This window comes from Mus musculus, chromosome 16, assembly GCF_000001635.26.
Source record: "Mus musculus strain C57BL/6J chromosome 16, GRCm38.p6 C57BL/6J".
NCBI classification, from domain to species: Eukaryota; Metazoa; Chordata; class Mammalia; order Rodentia; family Muridae; genus Mus; species Mus musculus.
The window spans coordinates 64,759,993-64,772,372 of NC_000082.6; the positions used below are offsets into that span (position 1 = coordinate 64,759,993).

A 12,380-nucleotide genomic window follows, 5' to 3' on the forward strand; every position below is an offset into this window, starting at 1 on the left:
TTAACTGGACTGAGAGTTACAAACGGTGGGGAGGGAGACATGGTAGGACAGTGAGCATATACTGGAGGAACCTGGGAGAAGTAGGCAAGGAGAGTGGGTGGATATGGTCAAGCTTCCACACAATTTCAATGTATGAAATTGCCAAAGAATAAATAAGATTCTTTAAAGAAAACAAAACAATCATATGAAATTTTGATGGCATCATAAAGCTAGTTAACATGTAGTATGATTTTGACTGATAATAAATGGATTTCGGGCCAAAAATCACTTCAGATAGCCATCACTGTCCTCATTTGTCTGTGATCTTTGAAAACACTGCTTTCAGGATCTCTTGCATAGCACACACATTGTTTTTCTGAAGTTGTTTCCCACCACTTGTGTTCCAGGGTTTATAGGGAAGGTCACACTGCAGTCCTCCCTGTGAGTACATGAATCTCCAGCAGAGTGACTAAAACATGCTCTCCCCTGGGTGGCTTTCCCTGTCAGTCAAAAGATCTCAGGTCAACCCATCAGAAGTAGAGAATTTCCTGCAACAGTTTTTCATTTGGTTTCTACCCTACCACTTTATAGTTTAAAACTCAAATATATTTAAATATATGTAAAAGCACAAAAAACAGTTTAGCAAAACACTTTCAGAGTGTAGAGTGATTAAATAATATGCTAAAGACAATACATGTTTCCCTTTCTGGTTCTAGTATAAAGTAAAGTTTTTCATTATCATTTTCTGGGTATTACTCACTGCAAACAAAACTTCAAATACTAACGACATAAATATGTAAAAGTGTGATTTTTTAAAGATATATTTTTATTGTTTTACCTGTATGTTTTGCCTATATGTATGTGTACCACGTACACAGGCCAGAAGATGGAGTCAGATCCCTGGAACTGTACTTAAATATGGCTGTGAGTTACCATGTGGGTGCTGGGAATTGAATGCAAGTCCTCTGAGAGAGCAGCAAGTGCTCTTAGCTACTAAGCTATCTCTCTAGCAACTGCATACATATTTTTTTTTAATTGTGTATATGAGTACACCATTGCTCTCTTCAGACATGCCAGATGAGGGCATCAGATCTCATCAGGTGGTTGCTGGGAATTGAACTCAGGACCTCTGGAAAAGCACTTGGTGCTCTTAACCACTGAGCCATCTCTTCAGCATAACTATTTTTATTTTAAATCTGTTTGTTTGTTTGTTTGTTTAGAAACAGGTCTCACTATATACTTCTGGCTGTCCTGAAACTCACTAGACTTGCATTGGCTTGACCAGGGTAGCCTTGAACTCACAGAGATCCATGTGCCTCTGCCTCCTGAGTCGCTGGGATTTAAAGTATGTGCCATTACACCCAGTTCAGATATTAAAATTAAAGTTTTAAACAATGACTACATTCAGATAGTCATCAGTATCCATTGTTGGTGAAAAACAAAAAAGTATTTGTTGTAAAAGGCACCATAGTTAAAGCCATGTAAAACCAGTTCCCCAGGAGGCTGAGGCAAGGTGGACAGCCTTGCCCTGTCTCAAAATAAACCTTACAAGGGGGGTAGGAGCAGAAGGTGGACCTCAGTGCTAATCCCAGTGCTAATATGCTTACCTAGTGCCTATACCTTGGGTTCAATCCCATTGCCAGGAATTTAAAAACAATACACCTCTTAAACTTCAATCTCAAATAACAGAAATAGAATGTAAAAGAAACAAGTGCACTCCCAACTTAACATCCAGCAAGGATTAAGAATACTTGGTAAACTCATAACACATAAGGGACTGCTAATAGCCAAAAAAAATGTGCCGATGAAAGCTAACAGAGAATCTCAGTGAGGAGAAACCACATTCTAGCCAAGTCCTCAAAGACAAAACTGAAGCAGCCGCTCAAAACACAATGTCTCAATGTATTCAAAACTCCTAAAGTGAGTTTCCAGTAAGAAATATTTACATAAAAATAGGGAGCCTGCAAATGGCTCAGCAAATAAAGGCACTCTCCCACCAGGCCTGCCAATCTCTATTTCCCACAAGTGGAGAATGTATTTCCATTAGTTGTCTGATCTCTCCACATGCCAACCATGGTATACACACACACACACACACACACACACACACACACACACACACAAAACACAAATACATAGACATATTCTTTAAAATATAAGGCAATTTTGCTTTTAAAAGATGACAATAAGCAAATGACAATGTTTATTCTGAGGATGATTAGTCAAAAAGGGCTAAACATTAATCTTTTATTTGGATTTCAATCTAGATCCTAGTCAGATATAGTGGCACATATGTTTAATCCCAGCACTGAGGAGGCAGAGGCAGGCAGATCTCTTGTGAGTTGAGGTCAGCATGGTCTACACAGTGAGTTCTAGGACAGCCAAGGTAAAGCTGAGACCATGCCTCAAAAAAAAATAAAAACTAGGTTGTAGCATCAGCTATTCCTACTGCAATCAGTCACAATAAGTAAGTCAATGTACAAAGAAAGGTAACTGTCATCTAATTAGTGAAAATATCTATTGTTCATTCCGTGCAAGTAACCTGAGGAAGAGGATGGATTGCAAAGTAAAATATTACAGCTCTAGCAACATTTGGTTTTGCTATGTAGTTTTGGCTGTCCTGATACTCACTTAAGATCAGGAAGTCAGAGATCTTCCTGCCTCTCAACTGCCGGGGTTAAAAGCGTGCACCACCACATCTGGCTATAATCATGTACATTTACATATATAAATTTTTAGTAAGATTAGGTAATCAGCCTTCTTTTCACAGAAAAACACCTCCTGGGAAGAAAGCAGAATATCTACAAACCTGCTATTGTTCACATTAATAAATTACACATGGCTTTTCTCTGTAGTTTGGCGTTTTAGTTTTTAAGACACATGAAATAATAATTTTAGATACTAATATCTAAATTTAACCCTAAAACTCAAGTGCAAGATTTGAACAGTTTTATTTAGTCATTTTAACAAAAGGGAGTGAAGAGGTCAGCTCAAGACCTTTGGAAAATTCCACCAGGAAGCCCTCCTCTCCTAGAAGGGAAATTATGAGATAAGGGAAGCCCTAGCTACCTCGTTCCGTAAGGACCAATCAGCTTAAAAGTCACACTGTTCTGCCAATCACATTGCTGATGCTCTAATCTGCCACTGGAAACTGTATAAAAACTGGAAGAAGGGGCCGCCCTGGCATCGCCACCTCTTTCTTTGGGTGCAGGACGGCCCTAGCATGCTGGAACAATAAACTCCTCTCGCTTTTGCATCGATCTCCAACTTTCCAACTCCGAGTGGCTCACTTGGGGTTTCCAGGTACCTAAGACTTACCAGAGTCTTACAGGAGTATTTCACCATGTACCTACCCTGCTATTAGGCTATGGGCAAAATAGTTTTCAGCAAAGCCCAGAAGATCCCTGAATCTGAAACCCTAACTGTCTTAGGGTTAGTGAGGGCTACTACTGCTGTGACACAACACCTTAACCAAAGTCACTTGAAAAAGAATTTATTCAGGACACTTCCACAACACTGTTCATCACTGAAGGAAGTCGGCACAGGAACTCAAACAGGACATGAACCTGAAGGCAGGAAGTGATGCAGAGGCCATGGAGGGGTGTTACTTACCTGCTTGCTCAGCCTACTTTCTTGTAGAAACCAAGAACATCAGACCAGGGTGGCTTCACAATGGGTTGGGCCCTCCCCATCAATCCCTAAGAAAATGCTCTACAGCTCCACCTTTGAGACATTTTTCTCAATCTAGATTCCCTCCTCCTCAGACTCTAGCTTGTGTCAAATTGATATAAAATGAGTCAGCATACCAATCACTCCATATTCTATGCAAAGAGTGGTACTTGCTAGATTTTTTTCAAGTATTAGCTAGGTAGAATACAGCAAAACAGAGCTTGCCTCAGCTGTTCCCTAACATATACACTTGCACTTTACTTTTGGTTCCAAACTTCTTGAACAGATTTCAATTCTAGATTTCTTTCTCTGAACATTTTCTTCATTATTTCTCTGTATATCTTTGTTAGATTGCTTCAATTGTAAGAATATCCCACCTGAAATATTAACCTGAAAAAAGTAGCCAATCCTCTCAATCTATTAATAATACTTCAAAATTTTCAAGTTGACTTAAAGCTGTGTAGAAATCTATTCCTCCCCTAGGCTTTTTAAGAATTCAAAAATTCAATATGAAAGATAGCTTTTTAAAAAACCTTTCTATAGCAGTAACACAAATAGCCCATGGATTGTTTTTAATCTTATGCTTTTCTCAGGGCATTTATATTGATACTTGAAACCTAAGAAAGTATATCGATGTATGGTGGAGTATGTCTTTAATTCCAGCACTCAGAAGGCAGAGGTAAGCAGATCTCTATGAATTCAAGGCTAGCCTGGTCTACAGGCTAGCCTGGCCTACAGGCTAGCCTGGTCTACAGGCTAGCCTGGCCTACAGGCTAGCCTGGTCTACAGATCAAGTTCCAAGATGGCCAGGGCTACACAGAGAAACTGTCTGGAAAATTTTTTCAAAAGAAAACATAAAGTATAAAATCAAACTGAATTTCCAAAACCCAAGTAGAGGTAGAAAGTGGATAAGAATGTGATCTGGTTGTTTTGCCTTATAAACAAGAAAATTATTTTTGCAAATTATTGTTCCTTTATACCTAATTATACTTACTATACAGAAAATAATAAGGGATTCGGCTTGGTTGCTGTTAAATTGCCTACAGCTCTCCTTAAGAATAGCGCACTTTGGGCTGGTGAGATGGCTCAGTGGATAAGAGCACTGACTGCTCTTCTGAAGGTCCTGAGTTCAAATCCCAGCAGCCACATGGTAGTATAACCACCTGTAATGAGATCTGACACCCTCTTCTGGTGTACTTATTTATAATAAATAGATCTTAAAAAAAAAAAAAAAGAACTGTGCACTGAATCTAAACAGTCTATTCTTCTTATACAGACAAAAAAAAAAAAATTCCTTTATGTTAAAAGATGCTGATTTGCCAGGACTGGAGAGATGGCTCAGTGGTTAAGAGTATTGACTGCTCTTCCCAACGTCCTGAGTTCAAATCCCAGCAACCACATGGTGGCTCACAATCATCCGTAACGGGATCCAATGCCCACTTCTGGTGTGCCTGAAGACAACTACAGTTGTACTCACATAAATAAAATAAATAAATCTTTAAAAAAAAAAAAAAAAGATGCTGGTTTGTGCTCTTCATACTACTAAAATCAAAGGTGGAGTGGTGGTGAATTTTTACCTCTTACTTCCAATAACTATCACTAATCTCCCCAGTTACTAGAGTTAAATGCAAAAATTTAACAAGTATAATACACCATCAGATTTTCCAGAATTTCTTCCAAATAATAAAGTTGGAAATTCCTAACCAAATCCAGGATCAGCAACTAGCTACCAGGTGATGAACAATTTAAACACTAAGGCAGCTGTCTAATTAACCTATCAAGCCTACTGTGGATCTCAAATCTAGTAACAGAGGTGGAAAACTTTGTTAGGATATACATATACATATGTGCATACCTATGTTATAAGTTCTAAATGGGCTTTGTTATTATCTGTTTTTATTTTACAACTCTATCATTTATTTTTATTTTGTGGAGAGACAACCTCTGTCAAGATCAATCAGGAGAAAAGACAGAAATTTGTTAGGAATCGTGCATACCTTTAAAATTTCAAAGCATACCTTCCATCTTTGGAGTATTTTAGGAAACATTCTGTAACTTGTTGGCTGAAGTCTAAGCAGTAAAAAGGTCTGTGTTGACAACAGCATTTATTACCCAAAATAATTCAGAAGAGCAGCGGATTTTGAGATATTCGCTTGGACTAGAACTGGTAACTTCAAAAAGAAGTTTCAAAAGGGCAGCTAAGTTTTTCTTCCCAGGCTAAATTATTGGACTTTTTGAACAAGTCCATTATTTGTATCTTATATAATTAAGACTTTTTATATTAAACATGCTTTAAAATGCTGTTTTCTTTTGACAACACTTTAGTGAGATGCACTTGTAAGAGATCCAATAAGCCAAGAACATGAATAATATTAACCCCTGCCACTTGGAAGCAGGGATTAGTAGGCTAGTCACTAAATAAAATGAAAACATTACCTAAAGTTTCTAAGGCACACAGGCATCTACAATATCTCAAGTGGGATTTATTTGGTGGACCGCAATAAGTTCTCAGAACATTTGCTGTAACTCAGGTAGAAATAGGCAAGTATTCACATTAGTCTGTAGTCCAAAAAGGTATTTCAACTAAAATATGTCAATTCTCACATCGGCAGTGGCTTAGAGATAGATGGTCAGTGTTGTTTCTGCAGCTTCTTCAAGCAGAGGTACAGTGCTCAATGCTTTAGAGGGGTTAGCAAATTCATTTCCCTTTTGTTCAACAATGCCTCATCTCCACTATGTAAAACCTGGTCTCCAGTGCCACTATCTATTATCTGCCTTACGTTAGGTCTTACTTCAGGGCTATTACACAAGGTGATTACGTTATAAAAGGCCTCCAGATCACTTGGTTCAAATGTTACAGATGGCTTCAGTACTGATTCAGGAGCAAGGGAACTTCCTCCAATGATTCTCAGGTTGATAAATTTGATTTTCCAAGTATTTTCCACAAAAGGGCTACGGATAAGTCCAAAAATTTGCTCAAATATGCCCAAACAAGAATTTCCTCGGTGGACAGTCCCTGCAACTCCAACCATAACTAATCCATGAGGAGAAGACGCACATTTTAGTCCTTGAGAATCAAGGTTGGGACTGAGAAAGAGAAATTCCTCTTTAACTAATGACAGTAAGCGAAGGCTCACGATTTCGGCTCCTTGGTAGTCTGTCGTGTTTTGTTCTGAGGTGTTATAATAAAACCTAAGCTTGGCGTCGTGCCAGAAGTGCTGTGGGCCCCAGTCATCTTGAGGTGGGCCCAAAAAAGGATTCTGAGAATTAAGAAGTTCAAAGAACCAGTGACAGAATTCTTCTCCTAAGCGACGAAAATCAACCTTTTCAGCTTCTTTATCTTCCTTTGCCTGCTGTGAAACAAGAAGAAAGTGAAGTGAAGAGCCACCTCTCACAGCCACAGTTCTACCTAAGCTGATTCCTAAGGGCCAAGGCAAGCCTTAGAGCAAAGGCACCACACCCTGCCAGAGAACCTTCTTTTCAAAAAAGGAAGTAAACCTTTTAAATTTAAATTCTGGCCAAGTGAAATGTAACAAGAAGACCCCTGCTGGATTCAGTGTCAACCAGCTAGGGTGTCAGCTACTCAGGAGGCAGAGGTAAAGTTGGGTTGAGCCCTAAGTATTCTCTAATCCATTCATTCTCCTCCCCCCCCCCCCCCCCCCCCCGCACCCCCAACTACCTCCCATTCACTTTTCTTTCCTGGGTTTGGTATCAAACCAAATAGGTCCTCTAGACCTTTGCAGGTTTTCCTTCTTCTAAGAAAGAACCTACTATGTATCCAAAACTAATCTGGGGCTTGCAATCACCACTTTTCTTGTCCTCTGTATACTGAGGTTACAGGCATGTAACAGTCCACCTATTCTGATATCCTGTCTCTTCAAAACCAATTATGAAACAGTAATATAGGAATGTTATATTTAATCCCCATGAACTTGGCCTTAGAAGAAGTAAGTTTACAAAAATAAGAAATAAACAAAGCTCTTTAAAATATCAGTACTAAGATGAACAGTCTATGACAATGTGCATGATTGTGCACGATTTTCCCCCATTACACACATCTCTCAAAACTTTACAATTGCTTCAAATGGATCCCTTATGGATTGTAAATAAAGGGAATTATAAAAATAACACAACTATCGTAATTAATAAAATTCATGAGAAATTTGTACAATTTTCTAACATTATCATGAATTCTACTTAATTAAGCTCTTGCCACTCATGGTATCTGCTCTAGCATAAAATGACTTTTTTTTCCTAACCAGTGTGTCAGAATCGTTTGTAAAAACTGCCTCCCTACCCTCTTTAAACAGATACTTCCAAAGTCAACTGAAATGGGTAATTTTCTATAGTGGAATTAATACTATTTTTGGTTTGATTTTTGAGATAGGGATTCTGTGTGGCCTTGGTTGTCCTTGAACTTGTAGACCAGACTGTCCTAGAACTCACAGAGATCTACTTGTCTCTGCTTCTCCCCACCCCCAAGTACTGGGATTCAAGGCATGCACCACCACTAACCAGCTACTGTTTCTTTTTCTTTTCTTTAATTAAAAGGGAATATTACTATAAAAACAACCCTATAAACTAGATCTCATGCTTCTATATATTTCAAAATATAGTACCTCACCAAGAATAAGATATCATACCTTATTCTATACTAAACAAAGTACCTGCTATTCAATATATTTGGCATGATCTGTGATATCTTTAAGTATATTTTCCATGTCTTCGCAATAAACATGACCATTTTTTTTCTTTTTAGTATATTAAATTGCTATGAGCATGTTTTCCAGCATATTAAGCAAACAGAACCTTTGCCTACTGTAAAAGCCCAGCAATTATCCAGAGCTCAGTCAATTTACATTAAGTCCTCAATATCGAACACACACACATACTTGAGAGCAACCAGGATTAACTGGAAAGTGGAATTTTTTTTTAACTTAAGTGAAATTTTTACATAGTTACCGAATGCAGACTTATAAAATGAAATAGTTTATAACAGCTTTCCAAATTCATTTAAAATGAAAATATTCATATAGTATACTTTATAATAATATTTCTCATTTATGGAAAGACTCTCACTCTAACACCCAATTCAATAGATTACATACACATATATAAATCTGAGAAATATTCTATATCTTAGTTACTTTCATGGTCTTGAAGCACGTAAAGGAGACAGAGACTGGAAAACAAAAGGACTATGAACCATGCACCTCAGAGCCAGGATTGTGCACAGTTTCAGACAGAATAGGGATTTGGAATGTAAGTACAAATCTAATATACCTGCTTAAAGAGCTGGATGTCCTCCGTCTTTGTAACTGGCTCTGCTGTGTCCTTCAGTTTTGGTGACTGTTTTGCCCAGTAATCTTTTGCATACTGAATAAGATTGTGTTTTTCAGCAGTTGGAGGTACAACCACCCCTTGCTTTGCCAAATACTTAAATATGACTTCTCGGTGGACTTTCTTGCGCCTCAGAAGTTCTTCTACATTTTGGCTATACACTAATATTGCATGAATAGCATCTGGAAAAGAAGTAACAACAAATAACAGACAGTTACAAGGCACTTGTTAATTTGCCCAACTTCAGCAAAAGTTTTGATTTTATTGAAAATGATTTAAGCTCTTGTCCTGATTCTTGCTTTTATACAACATGGCCTATGGCTTGAAAAGCAAGAACTTACCCATCTGTCTGCTTTTTTTTTTCTTTTTCTTTTTTTGGTTTTTCGAGACCGAGTTTCTCTGTATAGCCCTGGCTGTCCTGGAACTCACTTTGTAGACCAGGCTGGCCTCAAACTCAGAGATCCACCTGCCTCTGCCTCCCCAGTGCTGGGATTAAAGGCGAGCGCCACCACGCCCGGCTCATCTGTCTGCTTTTTTAATCCCTTAAATTTTAAACTTCCTTTACCTTGCTAGGCAGTGGTGGTACACACCCTTAGACCCAGCAGAAGCAGCCAGATCTCTTGAGTTCGAGGCCAGCCTGGTCTACAAAGTGAATCAAAGACAGCCAGGACTACACAGTGACCCAGAAAATTTCTGACCCAGAAAAAAAATGTATTTCTATGCCCCAAATACCTAAGATCCATAAACCTTGAAAAAAATGATTAAAATCACAATATATGATACCAAGGAATGTTGTCAAACTTCTGATTTTACAGATAATCGAAGCTGAAAAACAGCAGCATCAAGATGTTTTTAAACTAAAAAGTTGGGCTGAAAGCACAGACCAAATATCTTTCAAATAGACTACTGCTGCAAAATAGCAAGAATTAAAAAAAAGAAAAAGAAAAAGACAATGCACTCATTACATCTACCTTCCAAAGATCTTATTCCACAGACACACAGTATCTTTGATGCCCCTATTTCCAACTTCCCTAAAGACGCTATCACCTTTTCCCCATCCATTTCAGAATAGCTACTAAATTTGGTGGTTTGTTTTGGAGGCTTGAGGGTGTTCTTCTTTTTGTTTTGTCTGTCATTTTCTATCCCTTTCTTTTCAACAACATTCGTTTCACTAATGTATTTTAGTAAGGATATTTTTAATGTCTTATAAATGCAACGTACATATGTCCGTTTTGTCTTTTATACAACCTTTTGATTTAAAAAACAAAAACAAAAGAAGCTGTGGTCTTGCTACTTCCCAACTAGGAATGAATGTAGGACGAAGAGGCTGAGCATTCCTTGACATACGTGGATTAAAACTGTCCGCCTTTTATTTGTTTCGGTGGGTATTTACCTAAGACACTGACAAATAGTGTTTATTATTTCCCTTCGGGCTGAAAGAAAACAGCAGGAGCTGACTGATCTCCGTGGAGATCGAAACTGAAAACTGAAACATACTCTGGGATGCTCTTAAAAATCATGGGAATGGGCTCATCTGGTGCTCATCCGGGTCCGCATGTCCGCAAAAGTTTGCCCAGCCGGTACCACGGTCCGACTCACCAGCGCGCCGGGACCCGGCTCGGCCGGCGGGCGGGGAGGCTGCAGAGCTGTGCAGCGCCAACCCGGAGGCCTTCCCTGGGCTTCGGCGACAACCGGACCCGACCGGACCCGACCGGACCCGACCCCTGGGGGTGACAAGGCCCCTGCCGGCGCCTACCTTGGCGGTCCACAGGCTGCACCAGGCGGTTGGTGACGGTGTCGCAAAGGGCCATGATCTCGTCGTTGTCCAGCAGGCCGAGTAGGTTTCGGCAGCCCTCCGACTCTAAGTGGCTGAGCCCCGACATCTCGCCCCCGGGGATGGGGGGCAGAGGACGACGCCACCAGTGTCGCCCTCACGGCCCGCGGGCCGGCCGGCGCCTTGGCAACAGACACCGGAAGTGCCTTTTCAATCCCTCGCAAGCGCCGGAAGGGTCTCGGAGATTCCAGCCCCTCTCTGGGCGGAAGTGCTAGCTCAGAAAGTCAGCGAGGAAATGTGGTTCCGACTTGGGGCTCCGGCCTCTATTGGAGTAGAGTTCCACAGTTCGCGGTTTAAAGAAGTGTCCTGAGCATCTATCCACCTTCCACTCGAGGCTGGGCTAGAAACGAACCTGGGGGTGGGGGGTGGGGGGGAGCGCCTCCGAAGGGGCGACTTAAAGTGCGGCGCATGCGCGCGCGTGCCTGATGGTGGAGGCAGGGGTGGAGAGGCCAAGAGAGCTTCCATCATACCCCTGTACTTTTGAAGGTCTGTCCTCTTCTAGCCGCTTCTGAGTTAGGGGAGCCATCACTTTGATATTCTTTAGCTACAAAGATTAGACTACACTTTGAAACGCTCTAGGTTTTAAAAGGACTATAACTTGCTTCTCCGCCTTTGAGATAGCTAGATAATTAATTTAACCCAATTAATTGAATCTCAGTTGAACCTCAATTGCCAGCTGGTTGGTCATTAAGTATACTTGAAACAACCTGGGACTTCAGATTTGCATCTAATGTGGAGCTGGAGGGGCAGGGTGCCACACAATCTTGGGACTACGCCTCTAGCTGCAGGACCTGCCTGCCATTAGATTTGAATTAGTGGCTGGTGTCCCCTAAATGCAGTTAGTAGTCATTTGGTTGGTGTGGGGAAACACCGTGGGTGGAAAGTGATTTGTGTTATGAATATTAGAAGGAGAAACTGGATTTCTATTAGAGTTGCTGCTTCTGCTTCTTCTTCTTCTTCTTCTTCTTCTTCTTCTTCTTCTTCTTCTTCTTCTTCTTCTTCTTCTGTTTCTTTTTTCTTTTCTTTTCTTTTTTTTTTTTTTTTTTTTTTTGGTTTTTCTAGACAGGGTTTCTCTGTGTAACCCTGGCGGTCCTAGAACTCACTTTGTAGACCAGAATGGCCTCAAACTCAGAAATCCGCCTGCCTCTGCCTCCCGTGTGCTGGGATTAAAGGCGTGCACCACATTGCCCGGCTCTAGAGTTTTTTTTTTTTTTTTTCTAAATACAGAACTATTGAGATTTGGGGCAGGGTAATTTATTGCTGTAGAGGTTGCAGGATGCCTAACACCATCCCTACATTTCCACAAAGAATAGTGTGCCCCTTCTCTCACTTGATACAAGTGAAAATACCTCCAGGCTAACAAACGTTCCCTGAGAAGGAAAATCATGCCCAGGTGAGCCATTGATTCAAACCCTGCCCAAGGTGGTTTCTGAGATGATGAAAATATTGTTGTATTGCCCATACTAACGACTGTCCACATCTGGATTTTGAGATCTCGAAATATAGTAGTAAAACCGAAGAACAATTTCAAATTTTGTGTGAATTTGAATAAAGTTTT

At 40.2% G+C, this 12,380-nt stretch overlaps 1 protein-coding gene across 2 annotated transcripts; it reads right to left on the reverse strand.

Moving 5' to 3' along the window:
• Positions 1-2,212: 2,212 nt before the first annotated feature.
• On the reverse strand, positions 2,213-12,380 carry 4930453N24Rik (RIKEN cDNA 4930453N24 gene). Of its 2 annotated transcripts, none has more exons than XM_006522489.3 (3): positions 10,745-12,380; positions 8,932-9,170; positions 2,213-6,998 (listed from the first exon to the last, which is right to left on the reverse strand). In XM_006522489.3, the coding sequence occupies exons 1-3, from the start codon at positions 10,869-10,871 to the stop codon at positions 6,321-6,323; spliced, it is 1,044 nt and encodes a 347-aa protein (XP_006522552.1). In that variant the 5' UTR covers positions 10,872-12,380; the 3' UTR covers positions 2,213-6,320. The 2 variants fall into 2 exon arrangements, with proteins under 2 accessions (XP_006522552.1, NP_080549.1); NM_026273.2 differs by having other exon boundaries at positions 6,113-7,001; positions 10,745-10,947.